The sequence below is a fragment of the Mchenga conophoros genome, linkage group LG23 (genome assembly GCF_057382185.1).
Source record: "Mchenga conophoros isolate Kocher_MC1m ecotype Shallow Benthic linkage group LG23, M_conophoros_male_GT1.1, whole genome shotgun sequence".
In the NCBI taxonomy this organism is placed as follows: Eukaryota; Metazoa; Chordata; class Actinopteri; order Cichliformes; family Cichlidae; genus Mchenga; species Mchenga conophoros.
Genome location: NC_140547.1, coordinates 51,617,169 through 51,634,803, shown reverse-complemented (window position 1 = coordinate 51,634,803; position 17,635 = coordinate 51,617,169). Strand labels below are relative to the sequence as shown.

Sequence of the window (17,635 nt, the reverse complement as noted above, 5' to 3'; positions counted from 1 at the left end):
CTTGATGTGTCTACATAAATAAATGAGGTGAGTTGCTGCCATGTGATTGGCTGATTACATATTTGAGTTGAAGAACAATTGAACAGTACTTGTAAACTTGCACAAATACACAGTTCATGTAAAGCACAGAACCTCTTACTTAGATAAAAATAAATAATCTGTCTTCTCTTTATCTCAGAGGCCCTTTGACTTGTTTCTGATGTCTAAAAGGAGGTCACACCTTTAACTGTTTTAACTGACCCTGTTTACAGCCCGACTATGTGAATGCACGCAGAAAAGCTGAATTGTTGCTAGGTGATTGAAGAAAGTTTAAAGGCTGCATTTTTGGCAAATGCACTTACATACATTGTTCTTAACACAGTTTTTACTGCAGTCTGCCTAAACAGAGCTTTCAGTATCAGAGCTCTTGCCAGTGAGGTGGGAGGAAAAGAAGACCACAGAGAAGAACCATGGATGTATTGAAGGAGGTCGTAATGAGAGCTGGTGTGACAGGATAGGTCTGATGACCCTTCAGAGAGGCCTGACTTCAAAGAGAGACCTGAACTTATGTATCGGTGCATTACTGTGTCTATATTTTCCTAATCAAAGCCTCTGAATATGCCTTCTGTGGAGGGAATGGATTTCTGCAGTTTAGTCAGTCTCGATAAAGACGTCCTGGGAGTCTCTGGGGAGGTCAAAGGTCACAATCTAGTATAGAACTCCCTAACGTATGGTTGGATTTCCCACTTAAAGGCAGATCCTTTGGAGAAACTCACCTTGAATCCAATCTAATCTACAAATGAATCACAGTGGAAATGCTGCAAAAAGAGGGAGACGCACAGCTCAAATGAAGCTGCCACCAGGTGGAGCCCAGCACGCATGGAAGTGCAGTCAGTGGCACGTGGAAGTCATATCAGGAAGGACGCAGTTTTTTAACAATTTTCCACAGGTCAGGCCTTCAGAGAGCGATTTCCAGATCAAACTGAGCGAACGCAAAAGAGCCACTCAGTCAGACGCGTGCTGATGTTGCACTCAGTGCAGTGGCATCATGTTATGAAACTAGAGGAGTGGAGTGTACCATTCAGCTCAGTGGGGATTTCACAGTAAAAACAGACACAAAAAGCAGAAATCCACATCTTTCCATTCCTTTCGTCTGTCACGTAATAATAATAATACTAAGAGCTTACTACAAGAGGTGGTGGTGGTGGTGTGTGTGAGTGTGGATGGAGCATTCAGAGCTTTCCTCCAGCAGGGGGCAACGGAGGACGGTCTGGGGGAGCGGTGATGTCAGATGTCATTAGCATATTTCTGAGTATATCTAACGCTTGCGCAAAGACGCGCCACTACTGCTGCAACAGCGCGCCGAGCACAACCTTTCCAGACATCAGCCGACACATCGGTGAGTAAACAGCTGCTCGGCATCTCATGCTGCTTTTCTGTTTTTGTGATCAGCCTCTTTGTGCTTCACCGTGTGCAGCTGGGAGAGCTGAGACTGTCGGAGTCGATGCGGGTAAATGCGCAGTGGAGTGGATGTTGTGCCAAAAGTGATGCCACAGCAAAGAAAGAAAAAGGAGACAGAAGATGATTAGATTTTTTCCTCTTTTCTTTCTGTCCTTGAGTTAAGAGGGTTGCAGGTTTTCTAAGCTCCCATCAGAGTGTAAATGTGACAGCAGGGTGGGCGTGTGTGCAGCGTCTTTGTCTCAAGCATATCAGCCCATTTCCTTTGTTGCTGTGCGTGCGTGTGTGTGTGTGTGTGTGTGTGTGTGTGTGTGTGTGTGTGTGTGTGTGAGAGAGAGAGAGAGAGAGTCAGAGAGGGAGCCCTGCACCCACCTGGTTCCCTTCATAAAACCACGCATTTAGATATTTTCCCTCGTGGGTTTGTTCGAGCAAATGTTTAGGGTGGAGGTTTTTAAAAAAAAAAAAAAAAAAATTTTTTTTAACGCCAATCAGGGCGGTGGTTCCTTGAAGATTGCGCACCAAAGGGAGAAGTACGTAACAAGTGAATTTTGCGGATGTTGTGCGCAGTTTCCATGCTAGTGGACGCTCATAAATCCACATTTTCTAACATTTAGAATATTACAGTTTTTATTCACTCAGCGTCATATTTTAAATAATGCGCACAAGTTGGCTCCCCCTCCCCCCCCCCCTTTTTTTTTCTCTCCCTCATATTTCTCCTCGCTGTGCCCAGCATGGGAACTCCTATTGTTATGTAAATGCGCGCTGAACGCCTTGGACGGGCTTCATTGTCTTCCCCCCTCCCTGTGTGCAACATCCCGGGTTGTGTGTGCGCACTTTTTGTGTGCGTGTGTTGGGTAACGGGATGGATGGCAGGCAGTCAAATCAGGCAGGGCTGAGCCGCAGGCGAACAAAAGAAGGCGGACTCACCGGCGGCACATTCGAGGGAAAAAGTAGTCTGCGGTTGCGCAGTCAACTTCATCTCGAGCCGTCGATTTCTGGTGGCTGAGATTTTTAGGCAACGCCCTTCTACTGATTAAAAATGTCAGCTCGGTCCACATGCTCGGTGCTTTCTGCCCTTTCCAGAAATCAAATAAAAGCCACTGACATGTCAGATTTGATGTGCCGTGTATATTTAGTCTTTTGTTTTTTGTTGCACAACTTTGCGTGGTGAATAATATTAATCATCTCCCTGCTTGTTCCATCTTTTCTCAGACTAACTGCAACAATGAGCGACAAGCCCGACCTTGCAGAGGTGGAGAAGTTCGACAAGTCCAAGCTGAAGAAGACAGAGACGCAGGAGAAGAATCCCCTGCCTACAAAAGAAAGTTGGTGTCCTCGTTTCTTCTGGATTCCTTTTTTGCACGATTCTTTTCGTATCATTCCTTACCCCTCCTTTCCTCTCTCCTCTCCTTCACAGCCATCGAACAGGAGAAGCAGGCGACGTCGTGAAGCCCCCACCTCCCGTCATGCACTGTACACCCCTCACCCCTCCTCCTGCATTGCCTTGTTTTCAGTCACTTCTTTTTAGCTGTATAACTCTGTAACCGAAATTATGAAACGATAACCAAGCTGCACAGCCTGTGGATGGATGATGCCTTCGCCAGAGCGCCCACCCCGACCCCCACCCCTTTACTACTGTCACCTTTAACCACCGTCATGCTCGTCCTTCCGCCAGGGAAGAGATGAGGAAGATTTCTCTGAGGCAGAGAGGGAAGGGAGGGGACTGCAGAAGATGGTCCGTGAATGTGCACGTCTCTCCTTTTAACACCGCCTTGACCACCAAGATCGACGTGCAGTGTCAAGAGGGCGAGAGGCCTGAGGGATGGGGCGTGGCCTGCGTCCCAGGAAGCTCATCACCGTCTCACCAAAACCCACCAACCACCACCCAACTTTCTGTGTGGCTGCTTTTGCGCCAAAGCTGAGGCGTCAAGCTTTTTTTGGTTTTGTTTTTGTTGTTTTTCTAATTTTCGGAAATGCACAACTTCGTCTGTACGCTGGCCAAAATGTACCCCCCCCCCCCCACAACCTGGAAAAAGAAACTGATACTGTTGTTTCAGTGTTTTCTTTTTTTCTTTTGTATGTACACAAGGATTTAAGAAAGTGTAACGGATGCCATCTAGATTCTGGGAGATGCGGTGAAAATGTAACGTGCTTTGGCCCTTTTTCGTTTGTTGTGTGGAGTGATTCAGGATGGCTTTTGTCGTCTCTGAATTGTTTCAAATGAGAGAAAAGGAAAAAATGATTCTGCCAATCGATTCCATGTGTTTGCTTTGAACTGTAGAGCGAAATTCTTTTGGAGTTTTGTATATTCCCAGCAGTCATGTTACTCTGCCACAAACCATTACCAGAAATGGAAAGAAAAAAAAGCAGTGAAATGTTGTAATAAAAAAATTTGTTACTAAAGAGGTGTGCTGCGAGAGTTTATCTGCACATTTAAATGTCCCAGTCCCCCACCCCCACCCTGCATGCTCTATCACAATCCTCACACTTGAAGGTAGTTAGCAGGAATTTAAATTGGCTCCAGCTTACAGTTCAAGTCTTAGTCTAACCTACTTTCCACACTACCTCACTCTTACCTTCCTATAGGCTTACTTAACGGATGAGGCACCATTGAAAGGCTTAAATGTGTTCCACGGCCGGGATTTACCAGCACAGGAGATGAGGTTTTTTTTTAAATGTTGTGTATGTGTCGAGGTGGCGGAAGGGAAATGAAAGTTGTTAAACCACCTGTCATGAATCTTTCCTCTAGAGGAAGCTGTGAACACCACCGTCAGCTCGAATTACACTTTAAAAGCCTGAGCTGTGGAGCAAACTATCTCAAGTTCAGGAAGTAGAGTAGACCAGCTGAGGAACTGATTGTGTAGGGCACTCTAACAGCTACAGGTCTGATTTGATGCAGCATGAACGTGCTATACTGAATGACAGGGGAGAATAAGGGTGTACCTATAACAAGTTAGCTATTAGCTGGGTCGGTGCACTGGTGAGCGGTGGCTTATTGGGACAGGATGGCCGTGACCCAGCAGGAGATTTGCTCAGTCCTTCACCCTAAACTGCATTAATCCTAATTTAGCCACCGCCTACACAGCCTTACTGTTATTACCATGACTTCTGTAAGACTTCCCGTCAGCAGCATGCATGCAGAGAACCTGCTGCATTTGTAAAGGTGGACATAATTCACAAGAGACCTTTTATTCAGGCTCTGGAGGAGCAGAGCCCTCATTGGCTTGCTTAGCACGGGCGTAGCGATGAATGCCTGAACTATCAGCTAATGAATTCTGCAAATAAGTCAGATGAGTCTTTGCTGCAGGACTGACTCTGTGTATTTCCCCGGGGTGGGGGCTCGCAATCACTAAAGACAAATGCAAAGAGGAGACATCGTCATCGTCAGAGTTTGCCTCTTCTCAGGCCGAAGACGGGCTTGATCTCGGGCCATATAACAGTCCGAAGATCTTACGTGCTAGTGTAAGTGGATTAGTGTTAAGTCAGAGGCTGTTAATAAGGTATTAATCTGCATTGAGGAGGAGGGGTAGTGGCTATGGCAGGGAGAGCGGGCCCGGTCTTCACTCGGATGGGATTACAGCCGCCTGCGGTTCAACAGCATGCTGTGCGCCTCCGCTCGGGCCTGCATCAGGACCCCCAGAGAAAGTGACGGAGAATCGGGGTGGAGTCGCTGTTGTCTAGGGATGAAGGGGAAAGGGGAGATTTGAGGGGAGGGGTGCGTCAGATGTGTCAGCACTGTGAGCTCGTTGGGAACCTATGGGTGTCCTGCCTGGTAAGCCATGGCAACAGCTGCTGCTGAGTCACGTCCTGGGGGTTGGGCGGTTGGATGCTTGTTGTCCTCGTGGAGAGCTTTTCTCCCTGGCACGCACTCGACATCAAACCTGTCCTCCTGGCGCGTTTTCAACACTTGGGAGATTATGAACGCGTCGGGTTCTGCTGTGCTGTTTCTGTTCAGACGTTTCAACCATCTGGCCTTGCAGCACGGTGACTCAAACTAAAGGCATGTCTTTGAAACTGGCCTAATTAACAGAGGGAAGTGATTGATTAACGGCTGCTCAGTGGACGTGCTCCATAGTTGCAACTCTATTAGCAGGCTGTTCGTCCCCCTACACTTAGCAGTAATGGACACACGGTTACTGGATGTGACTTGTTTGTGGCCACAAATAGGGCGGTTTGTTTTTAAACGGCTGGATGGATTGCATGTAAATTTGCACAAGACGTTAACAGTCCTCAGTTAAGGCGGGAGTGCCTTAATGGACCAACCATTGCAATATGCAGGAAGAGATAACGGTCTATAAGTCACACAGGTCTGTCGGCCAGAAATCTGTGCTTCGTATCCTGTTTAGAGCATTTTGTTTTGCACTTTGTTTTTACTTTCACTTTAACTTGCTGGTTAAATGAAGGCCCCAGACATTTCTTGGTTACACTAAAGGTCATTTTACACAGCGTGCTGCCAAAGAGCAATGCAAGATTCACAATTTTTCAGATCTGAACTTGTTGTGTGACGTGTACGCACACAAAACGTGTTGTGCTTTATGGAAAATTCATCCTTAAAAAAACACACTGTGAAAAAATATACAGTTGACATCAAGCAGTGATGAGCTGGTCCAAGAGACGTTCTGGATTCATCCAATTCTCAGCAGCAGACAGCCCACAGGGAGAATTTCATACATGATCCAGGAGCTGGCTTTCGTACATATTTCAGGACGTCAGTGATGCAGTTTGAACCACATCGGAGGAGGCAGAGAAATAATTTCAGAGAGCTGATTGACCCAGAGCAGCCTTTAGTTGTGTGTCTGGAGTAAGGTAGGATCATTTTGGTATATACTCAGTACTGGTACACATTTTATGCTACAGCGTACCTGTTGCCTGATGCAGTGGTCTGATTGGTCTGGTCTATTTATTTGCACGTAAAAATACAGATTGATCCAAAAAACCCACAAATACTGCAAATGCACGTTGAAAACTGATGTCGTTCTAAGCGAGATGGCACAAGGTCATTTACAAGCATCTGCATGTGGCAAATTGAGTAAAAGCTGTCTCAACACGCTGTACAGTGGCACCAACTCTATAAGACACATTTTGCACATCAGCGAGGCACCAACAGCTTTGACAAAACATCGATATTTGGCATCCTGGAAATGAGTTTACTTTTCCTGTTATGACACCGGCATCTGCTGCACAGCAAGATAAGCACTTAGTCCCCCAAAAATCCAGATCCAATGTCCCCCGTAGCAGGTAACAAAGAAACGAGGAGCCACGTATTACTGCAGCACCTTCACCGAGAGCTGCAGGTACAGCTAGGTTTTCCACTGAGCCGACTGAGTCAAACACTGGGTCTGCTGTGGATTTCCATGGCAACTACCCACCCAGGAGCTATATATTCTGTTGCCTGCAGTGGCTCTCACGTTATCATTAATCATATCTGCTGTGTCTTCAGCTGTTACTGCTGCGGAGGGGGCTAAACAGGAAAAACACATTCTGTGAGCGTCATGATTGTGGTTTCCTGTCCAAAGCGTATCTCTCTGTACTATCTGTGGTGTCATTGTTGTGTGCTGGCTTTACCTCCAGAAGTAAAAACACATACATGAAGACAATGGCTAATATATAGCATGTGTTCCTTCTCTGCTTCTGCGACTTAAAGGTCACTGAATGCAATCACTCCCCACAGATTTTTTTTCTGCATGTGGTAGTGTTGAGGCTACCAGGCTAGCTCATAGTATGTGACTCCAGAGTGTAATTTAATACAGCTAGCAAAGTGCCCGGGGACTCCCACATGGTCATATGGATGAAACTAAAGCCGATGGAATCCTGAAAACAAATGAGAAGTAATATGAAAACTTTATTGGTTTATTTGATTTTCTGGCCATGCTCGTAACAGTAAACCAAACGACACAGCATCCACACATGAAATCAAACAAGACTTTATTTTCTTAGCTGGTTATAATGTGGAGAAAATGTCCTTAAATCAGCGATCTGCAGGGAGGCGACAGAATTACTCTTGTGATGATGTTTTTATGAGACAATGAGTGCTGGATTTTGTTACCCAGTAAAACAAATCACCAAATGGGATGATGATACATGGCTTGGTCTGGACAGCGCCGATGCACTAATGGTCAACTTAATATTTTATTAATAAAGATTAGACTAGGAAAATGGTTTCCTTTTTTAAAAGGGCTTCTTGCATTTTTCATAGCGGGGTGGGCGTGGTCTACTGTGGGATGTTTTGTCATCAAGGGCTGCACGTTTACAACCCGACATGGTTTAACCACAGAAATTAAGAGGAAATCAAAGAAAAAAGAATTGTTATTGATAGGAACAAAGAGATGCACATGACACTGTCCTGCACTGCTGTGCTGCAAGTTTGAATGCACTGTAACAATCGATGTAAAATCAAAAAACACTGCATGCTCACTGGCTAACAATTTATGAATGAAAAGTTGTTAGCCAGTGAGGACTCCCCATGATAATCCTGGAACTACAGATGAGGCCCATAATATCATCAGGAAGCTTTTTACTGAGCACACAGAGTAAGAGAGCCAAGGACCTTTTCCTCATAGGCTTTCTTTACAACCAGAAGTAACCAGAGGAGTCGCCCTCTGTTGGCCAATAAAAAGAATGCAGGTGTAAGGTACGTCTGTGGTGGCTTCGTCAGTCTTTAAGCGCTCTCTGTGCAATGGTAATATTTCTGTTTGGGCCTTGGTAGATAAAACAGGCTTTTCTCTAGTCCTAATGTTAGGCCCCAGTGACACAGGCCTAGAAACCAGCTTGGCAACCATTTGGCAACTGGTGGTTGTTTATTCTCTGACTGGTTGGTGAGTGGTCACTAGCAGTGGTTGTGAAAGCATTGCTAGGGACTGGTCAGTGACTCCCCCAGTAACCACCAGTTGTTAGAGAAAAGTATGTATTCCATGACCAGTTGGCAAGTGTTTGCTGGAGGTTGTTAGATTAGACAGAAAGAGGTGTATAAGATAAGATAAGATAACCTTTATTAGTCCCACACGTGGGAAATTTGTTTTGTCACAGCAGGAAGTGGACAGTGCAAAAGTTATGAGGCAAAAATTAGAATACAATAAGAATAAATACAGTACACAGCTGTACAGAATAGAATAAAATAAAATAAATATACAATAAGATAAAAATAGAATACAAATACAAATACTATAGTGCTGCACCTCCTTGTGATTTCTTTTGATGCTTGCAGATTGGATGCCAGTAGTTTGCATGCATTCTGCAAACACTCGCAAACTAGCCAAGCAGAAGCAAAACTGTGAAAAGTGCCACGCGAACTGGAAGACGGGGAGCATTTGCCTTCAGCCTGGCACCATTTAAAATGCGTCAGTTGCAATGATAATGCATGCTTACTTTGATGGTAAACGCCCCGTGTTTCTGGTTTCACCATGGCTTGGCAAAAAGTGGCGAGTGATTTGCAGAAAAGTTGACAAACTACTGCAGAACAAAGGAATCACAAGGAGGTTTTTGGTATCTTTGTGACTGATTGCACCTACAGCCAGGCACAACTGTCAAAATGGTCACTGAATGCACATTTTTTCTCTAGCCCTTAGCTGTCCAAGATATCAGCTTAGAACATAGCAACATACGTAGCTCCTCACTAGCAAAACCTTGCTACTGGAAATGTAATCAGGTTTTGTTTTTGTCCGTATGAGGAGGCTGTGTTGGGGTATCGTGCTGGAAGGTGCTTTTTCGTCGACACTGCAGTGATTAGTGGACTCCATTTTTAAGGTAGTGATAGTTGGCACAGTTTACTGTTTCAGTAAACTGTGCAGCTCAGCGGAAGAGAGAAACTAAGGCAGGGCACACCCTTCAGATTTTCCTGGAAAATTAACCCCGAGTCTGTGACTAGAAATCAGTTTACAGACATTTTTAAGGAACAGAGTGCTCAGATGGTCTGTTCTGTCTGTGCTACTCCCGAAAGTTACTCCTATACAAGGAGGCCTACATAAAATATTCTTTTGAAATATTTCAAGCAGGTGTCAAAACCTTTTTTTTTTTTTTTTACCAGTCATGTCCTCTTTGTGCAATGTGTTTACAGATAAGTGATGTTCTGCATCTGGGGTTTATAGGAAAGCAGGAACTGTTTTATAGCATTTTTCTGAACAAAGACACAGAGTGTTGTAAAAAAAAGTCTAGTAAAACATGACACTGTAAAAAAGAGCACACATGTTCTCTTCCCCATAAAGCCAGAGTTAGCGCTCTTGTTGCACAAAATCATAATTACATCAGAGCCCATGGATTGGTAACAGACCGTTAAACAGTTGTACGGGACCCTAATTACACCATCACACTGATGCATAAAAGCACAGCCACACACTGAGCGGGCGTGGGCCCGTATTACAGAGTGCAGCAGGCAGCTCTGCCTGTCTATAGCTTGGGTTGATTATTCCAGACATGCTCTATTAGCCTGGCCCCAGGTGGGGCCTCGATCAATGGTGTTTAAATGATGGTGACGCTCTCCATTGCTTGTGAATGCATTAGCCCTAGCATTGTAGAGAATCAATGTGGCTGCACAGGCAGTAGAGCTCAGTGCAGCACATCAGAGTGTCAAACGGACTCACTGTGACTTTATGAGGCCCTCCTGTAAATATAATTTCTCACGTGACAACCGCAAGTGAGTGTGAATAAAAGCTGGTCCTGCAGGTTACATATAGCCGTGCATGCATGTGTGAGTGCATGCATGATCAACACATGATCGCATGAAGAGATGTGTTGGTGAGTCACCTTGGTGCACCTGTGAAGTGTAAACAGGGAGAAGCTCTCAGCGACTGCTCTCCTGAGGGCTTACCCAGTGCGACAGCCGTGACATTTCCTCAGAGCGCAGAGGCTGTGGCTGCCACGCTGCGGACGCAACACTTCCTCCCTCGCCACGGGCACAGATCTGGGGCACTCTCTGCATCTCCTCTTCCTCCTCCCTGAAGCAGACACCTGACACTTTTGGTTTCTACTTTGCAAAAGAGCAGAGAAATGTTCTGCATTTGATAACTGTGACTCGGTCTACGGTGCTGTTCTGTTTTTTCACTTATGTGAAAAATTTTCAATTTACACAAAATGTTGCAATTTTTACTCTCTAACTTTTTAAACCCAAGGAATGCATTTGCAGCAAAAGGGCACATCTGAAATGATCCCTGAACCCTGATGAAATTTGAAACGACACAGACCGTGGCACCCTGAGACTCTCCGAGGCCAAGCTCATCGCTAGGAGAATGTTGATCATCAGCGTTAATTACCCTCTTAATCCCAGAAGAGATCTGCTTAATTACTGGCCCTTTGCAACTAACAAGCTTTACATGTCATGCCCTTATTTGGGTTTTATTAATCAGCAAGAGACCAACATGAAGCAGCACAGCACAGGAGGCTCAGGAAACCACCTTTCAAAGAAAGAAAGCATCTGCCTGGCTTCACATGCTCACTACCAGTTCTTGTTGTGCTTTTTATAATAGCATCAAGGTTTTACCAGTTGAACCACATGCAGACTGTACACAAGCTTTGGAGCTTGATGGCTGTTACTGAAATCAAATATTCCTTAAGGGTGAAAAAGAACAAGTTTGTGCAACCATGTTTGAAGACAAAAAATCTTTTATGCATGAGCGAACAGCTATTCCTGCCAGTATGATGAGTCACAGAAAAAAGGCGAAATGATGGGAACGACAGCAATCATTTTTACCCAACATTATTACTGGTATTTGTGCAGGACTCCCTGCTGACCACCACATATGTGATCCATCTGTGTACAAGGGTTGATTGCAAAATTGTGTCACTTTTAGTGCAACTATTTTTAGAGCTTTTCTAGAAGTACTATCCTGACCACTTGTGTCCTCTACGATACTTGTTGGATGCATAGGAGGTATAAACCAGTGTGATATGACTCAGTGCTTAGTCAAGCCTCAAGATGAGCATTTTATACTTTGCCAGCTGGTGTTTTGAAATCAGATGTGTTGCGGGAGAGGCGGATAAGATTGACAGTACATACATTCACAAAGTTTACACAAAATAACCAAACAGTAACCAGACTTTAAATCATATTTGTAGAAATCAGAAGTTTTCAAAAGCTTGGCAAAAAAGGTTCGTCTTCAGCAACCCTCCACCTTTAGTCAGCCTCAGTCTTAGGGGTTTGCACCAGAAAACACCTTTTAATTACTTGGTCACCAATAATTTGCATAAAATGATGGCGACTTGTCTGCAAACATTCAACATTCACTCTCTGAGTGGTAGTGAAACTGGAAAAAGTGCAAATCAAACCAGAAACAGAGAAGTAAATGTAAATGTGCCTTGGCACTCCAGCTAACATGTTAAAAAAGTGCAGGTTTCACTACAACTTGGAGAGTTTGCAAGTGTTTGCAGACAAGTTGCCATCTTCCATGCAAACTACAGGTGACTGTGGCAACCTGTTAGCAACCAAAACAAGTAGGTTTTCAGTACTAATTTCACCTTGCCACCACTGTGAACCTCCAGGAACCACTTGCCAACTAGCTGGAGAATGCACATTTGTCTCTTGTGACCAGTAGTTGCCCAGTGTAACTGGGCCCTTGTTCACGTTACTCTACAACACCACACATCCACAATAATGGCCAAGTTAATGTCATGTCTGTGCAGTGTTGGGAAGGTTACTTTTAAAATGTATTCCATTACAGAATACAGAATACATGCCCCAAAATGTATTCTGTAACATATTCCGTTACGTTACTCAATGACAGTAACGTATTCTGAATACTTTGGATTACTTAATATATTATCATGCTTTTTACAACTACGTGAATGTACTATTGCTGTGTGATTTATTACTATTACTGAAGGTCCGCGACTCCAAACTGTAGTAAAGGGACCTCTGACTAATACGGCGGGGTCCCTGTCGGCTCGTAGCCGAAAAATAGCTTTACTTTGTTGTGTGGGTCAATTTTTCTTGCGAGAGACAGAGAGAGGCGTTGAAAGGCTGCTCCAACGGAACTTATTGTTTTCGGAGGAAAACACGAACACGGTGTACAGTCGAGTCTTAATAGCTTACTTACAACTGGGCTCGTCAGGCTCTCTTCTTGGCTGCAGTGGTTATTATTATATTTACATGCTTCCAGCTCCCGTTTCTGCTCGATGACAACTCGTACCTTTCCACTCCCCTTTTTCTCCCTCCTCGCTCACAGACCCATAACGTGTATGGCAGTCCATTCTCCCTGCAGCACGGACTACACTGCCCATGATGCTACATTCTTTAGAGCTATGCTTGTAGCATTCTGCCTGTTAGCTTAGCACAACAACAACAACGAAAAGGCGCTCTCTCACCCAGGAAACACACAGTCGCAGAGAGAGAGAGAGCGTAGCCCTGTAACCATGGCAACCATAACGCTGCCGCCTGGAACAACAGACCGTAGCTGTCAAACAAAACCCAAACAGTCCTGACCCGCGACAAAATGAAACAGGAAAGTACCGCCCTGTAATCCATTTATTTCAACAAAGTAACTGTACTCTGAATACCACCTTTTTAAACGGTAACTGTAACGGAATACAGTTACTCATATTTTGTATTTTAAATACGTAACGGCGGTACATGTATTCCGTTACTCCCCAACACTGACGGTGTGTGATTCCAAAACCTAAATACACCCAGACGCCTTTTGCAACCAAAGAATTGCCCCCTGCTGGCCATTAAGAAGAATGCAGCCTTAAGGCACTAACGCATTGGCTCCATTTTTAATACAAGTGTGCACTTTGTCCATCTTTTATGTGGTCTCTGGTTCGATCTCTTCTGTGAGTGTTACAAGGACTAAAATCTAGCAAGTGCGACTAACGCCAAGTAAAGTGTTGGTGTAGCCAACAAACCCATGTGCCAGCGCACCTGAAACCAGTTAGGGCTTTTGATTTTTATCTGTAGATGTTTGACTTGGAAGTCTTTTGTTGCCTTGAGCCATTATCTTAAGACCCAGATAAGCCTTGGGAGAAAAACAAAGAGAGCGATTAGATAAGTTTCCTCAAGCACTGCCACCTGTGTACGCCTCCACCTAAAACATCTGGAGATCAAACCTATTTATTGTTAAATTCTTCTCTCGCTCCAGCTGAACATGATGCTGAAATGCCCGAGGACTCCGTTTTCAGCCCACAGTGTTTGTGTGGCACAAATGCTGATTGATGATTCAGTTTTAGAAAGGCATGCTGCAGCTTTTCACACTGTCCTGACTCAAACTGTGGGCGACTGAATAAAGCTACTCTTCTCCTGCTGTAATTAAGAGAAGTTCCTGGGCTTTTGCCTCATGCTGCCACTTACACATTAAACCTGGCATGAATGGTATCTCTCAGTAGAGGTGCCAGTGTTGGTCAATTTGTGCCCGTGTTATCAGGGTGGGGTTGCACTGATAATTTAATCTGTCTGGGCCTGTGTGTGTGTGTCTCGTTCAATCTTGCAACAGTACATCTCAGTTGTTCTTGCCTGAAGGAACGTTTATTATTGTGCACATGAGTACAGGAGAGGGATGAATAATGTGCTGTTCATTAACTTTGTTTTGACGCTCCAAGGTTTATGGCATGCACATATTGCTCTCCTCGACATAGCATTCAAAACTGCCTAACCCACTTCAAGGCGTCTCTCAGGCCTCCTCCGAGTGTTACATCATATGGAGTGTGTGACATGAGACTTGCAGAGTTGCTCAAACAATGTTGCTCAAAGGCTGTATTGTGCAACACCCAGCCAGGGTCTGAAATTCACACAAACGATCGATCTCAATATGTTTTAATCGAGGGCTCTCTCACGCAGACTCTGATTGAATCTCAGGGTGATAGCACCAGCTCCACACCCGTAATCCACTTAACGTATCTTGCAGTTGCTTGTCACAGTGTTTAGTTTTATTTCCCTTTCTGAGGTCATTTAAGTGGTGATAACAGCTGCTGGTATTGCAGTGAGTCACTCTGGGCCAAGGTCGCCATTAAGCCGTGTCAACAACAGCAAGGCCCAGCATACTTGACGTACAAGGTAAGACAACAAGGAAGCTGGAGCTCTGCCATCATCCGAGAGAGTGCAAATTCAAAGATTAGCCCAGGTGTAAAAACTAATATTTATGGCTCGATGTTTGAAAGATATGTTCTTGTGATGTTCATAATCTTTTAATGCAAGTGTCAGATTACATTATGATTGAAATTGCCATTTATTTTGTTTTGAAATATCTCCACAACCTGCTGATGAACATACTAACTAAAACCCCGGCTGTGTATCAATCTCCACTGAAAATAGCCCTGTTTTAGAATAATGGTCAGCTTTTTTTGTTTAGTCAATGCCAAACGATATATCTGTATTCATAAACAGCCACCAGCTAACATAGGAACGTAAATATGACATAGGACATATTAAAAGAGTGACATGAGAAAAGAAAACAATAATTTTTTGAAAAAATAACCGCAGAGATTAAAACTTGTTCCATGTTTTGTGAATCTGAGGTCAGCTTCTTTCCCGTCAACCACCCGGCACTGTCAAGGACGCCGACACAGACCAGCTTCTGCGGCATCTGAGGAATTTTGATGCCGCAGCACACCACATGTTGTTTTGTCTAAACGAGGTCAACGCTCATGCTGGCAAAACACAATTGTTATTGCTAACAAACAGGTTAGTGAACATAGCCCATTGTCGCCTCCCCCATGAGGATAATATTAACATCTGAAACCTCAAGAACATGTAATAAATAGTTTTCGTGCCTTGAGGGAGAAAACAGTGCGGTTTCCTAAGGCATTAGAAACAAATCTCCAGGACTGGTGCCTGACCTTTGACCCCTGCTTTGGTTCCCAACAGGGATCAACTGAGTATGAGATTCATTATCATTTCAGCAGTTTACAAAACTGGATTTTGTACGTCTCAGCAACCAAACCCGCAGGCCTGCTTGCAGCCAAGATGTGCACAACTTCCTTGGCCTCCTGAATGTCCCAGCATGCCTTTCAGCGTGTGGTTGAATAAGGTCTTTTGTGTGTCTGAGTTTGGCTACACTTTACTTCCTTTCAGTAATGACTTGTGCTCACTGCTTTTTAGTTGGAAAGTTTCAGAGTAAGTTAATGTGATACATGAAACTGTACAAACAAAAAAAGTTTCACCAATTTAAAATGTCAAGAGTTATTTAAAGCAGAAGTTTATACCATTTTCATATGTTGTAGTCATGCCATATGAACTAAAAAAAACAACCCTTCCCTACTCATGTCATGTTTAAATACGTTCAGCAGACAGACAGCTTATCATTTCTACATTTCTATTAACTCTTCCAGGCATCCATGTTTAAACTATTGTGCTATTTCAGCTATTTATCCAATGTTTAGCTGCTAACAGCAATTTAGCAACCAATTCCACTGACTTATGTTGAGCTAACAGTTTTATTTTTACTGTTTGCTAACAATGTCAGCTGTTAAATCATATTTTAAGATGTTAACACAAACTATTACCTGACAGCAGTTTAATTTGCTGGCAGACCTTTAACTAAAGAGTTTACCACTTTTCATTAATCATTTTCACTGTCCATTGTAGTTCAACTCTTTGTTATGTTTAGCTAATAATTCTCTTCATACTGTTAGTAATAACTTCAAGTATTAGCCATAAATTAGCTAGTTATGGTCAGGTTAACAACAGAAGATGACACGTGGCACTGTTTCATTTCATTAACAAAAATTAAACCAAAATGCAAATGCAGTCATATGAAAAGCTAAGTGCACCCTTAATGCTACCATAAGAGTTAAGATGGGAAGTTGCAACCAGATATTGCTAATGAAATAGTAAGTGTGAAGACCTTTATAGTTTTGGTAGTTTGCCTGTCTGGATCGTTCATGGTAACGCAACGCCAAAGAGGCAAGACTTGAGGATCAGCTTTATGGAAGCATCTGTTTGAAAGGCTATAAGAGCATTTTCAAATAATTTGAAGTAAACCATTCTACAGTGAGCAAGATTATTCACAAGTAGAAAGGATTCAAGACAGTTACAATTCTTTCGTTGAGTGGACCCCAAGGTCAGACCATGCAGTGCTCAGAGAAACTGCAAAACCCCAAAGAACATCTCTGACTCTACAGGGCTCATTTAGCATGTTATATGTCAAATTTCATGACAGTAAAGTTAGAAAAAGAAAAGACTGAGCAAATATGGACTGTTTGGCAGAGTTTCCAGGAGAAAGCCTCTTCTGACTAAAAAGAACATGGCAGCATGGCATATGTTTGCAAAGCTCCATCTGAACAAAGCCAAAACCTCTGGAACGACGTCCTTTGGACAGATGAGACCAAAGTGGAGCGCCACATTTACACCACCACAAACACATATAACTGTGAGCACAGTGGTGGAGGCATGATGACTTGGGGTTGTTTTGCAGCCACAGGCCCTAGGCACCTTGCAGTTATTGAGCAGACCATGAGCTACTCTGTATTAGAGCTGGGCGATATGAGATTTTTTCATATCACGATATGTTTTTTTCATTTCAGGCGATAACGATATCTATCACGATATAAGCCAAATAACTATATTTGTAAGATTTAAATGTGCTGTTGCTCACAAGTAAAATGTGAAATAATCAGCAGCTTGTTTTTATTTAAATATTTATTTCCCATAATAAGTTCAACAGGGTAGATGTACTTAAGGAACATGAGACTTTTTCAGATAAATAAAGGCAAATATTGCAAACTACACAAAAGGCAGCCGCTAAAGCGTTTAAGTTTCAAAACAGAACAAACGAAACAGACTACTAAATTGTCAATTCCACTTAGAAACAAAATATTAATTCTAAAAATAAATCTTAGTTTGTTTTACAGAAGAACAGACAAAACTGACTAACTTTTGTCAATATCAAATAAACTGAGAACTAAAAGGAAATTCTCAATCTCTCCTTGTTGTATAGCTTAGCTTTTCAAACAGTTTTAACAGTTACTTTAGTCTGACAAAAGCCGAATGACGAATTAGCGCTTCCAGTCAGAGACTGAGGCTACGTCCACACGTACACGGGTATTTTTGAAAACGGAGATTTTCCGTTTTCGTTTTAAAAAATAATCCCGTCCACACATAAAGGCAGAAATGAAGGAAAACGCTGCTATGAACATGCCAAAGCAGCAGGTGGCGCTAGATTCCTAACCGTGCAGAAATGTTGGCCAATCAGAAGTCTAGAAGCCTCAGTGGGAAAAAGTAAACAAAGCTGGGGCATAGAAGCAGAACCGAGTCGTATTTGTGGAGGGACAGTAACTGTGT

General features: G+C 43.5%; 1 protein-coding gene across 1 annotated transcript; it reads left to right on the top strand.

Moving 5' to 3' along the window:
- The first annotated feature begins 1,220 nt into the window (after positions 1 to 1,220).
- On the top strand, positions 1,221 to 3,840 carry LOC146548296 (thymosin beta-12). Its single transcript, XM_085266309.1, has 3 exons — positions 1,221 to 1,378; positions 2,650 to 2,762; positions 2,855 to 3,840. Exons 2-3 carry the CDS (start codon positions 2,663 to 2,665, stop codon positions 2,884 to 2,886), a joined length of 132 nt encoding a protein of 43 aa, XP_085122435.1. The 5' UTR covers positions 1,221 to 1,378; positions 2,650 to 2,662; the 3' UTR covers positions 2,887 to 3,840.
- The last annotated feature ends 13,795 nt before the right edge of the window (positions 3,841 to 17,635 follow it).

Excerpts from the sequence above, each read along its gene's own strand:
- LOC146548296 (XM_085266309.1), top strand. The coding sequence starts at position 2,663 with ATGAGCGACAAGCCCGACCTTGCAGAGGTGGAGAAGTTCGACAAGTCC. Across the intron at positions 2,763-2,854 it reads TCCCCTGCCTACAAAAGAAA|CCATCGAACAGGAGAAGCAG; the intron begins GTTGGTGTCCTC and ends TCTCCTTCACAG.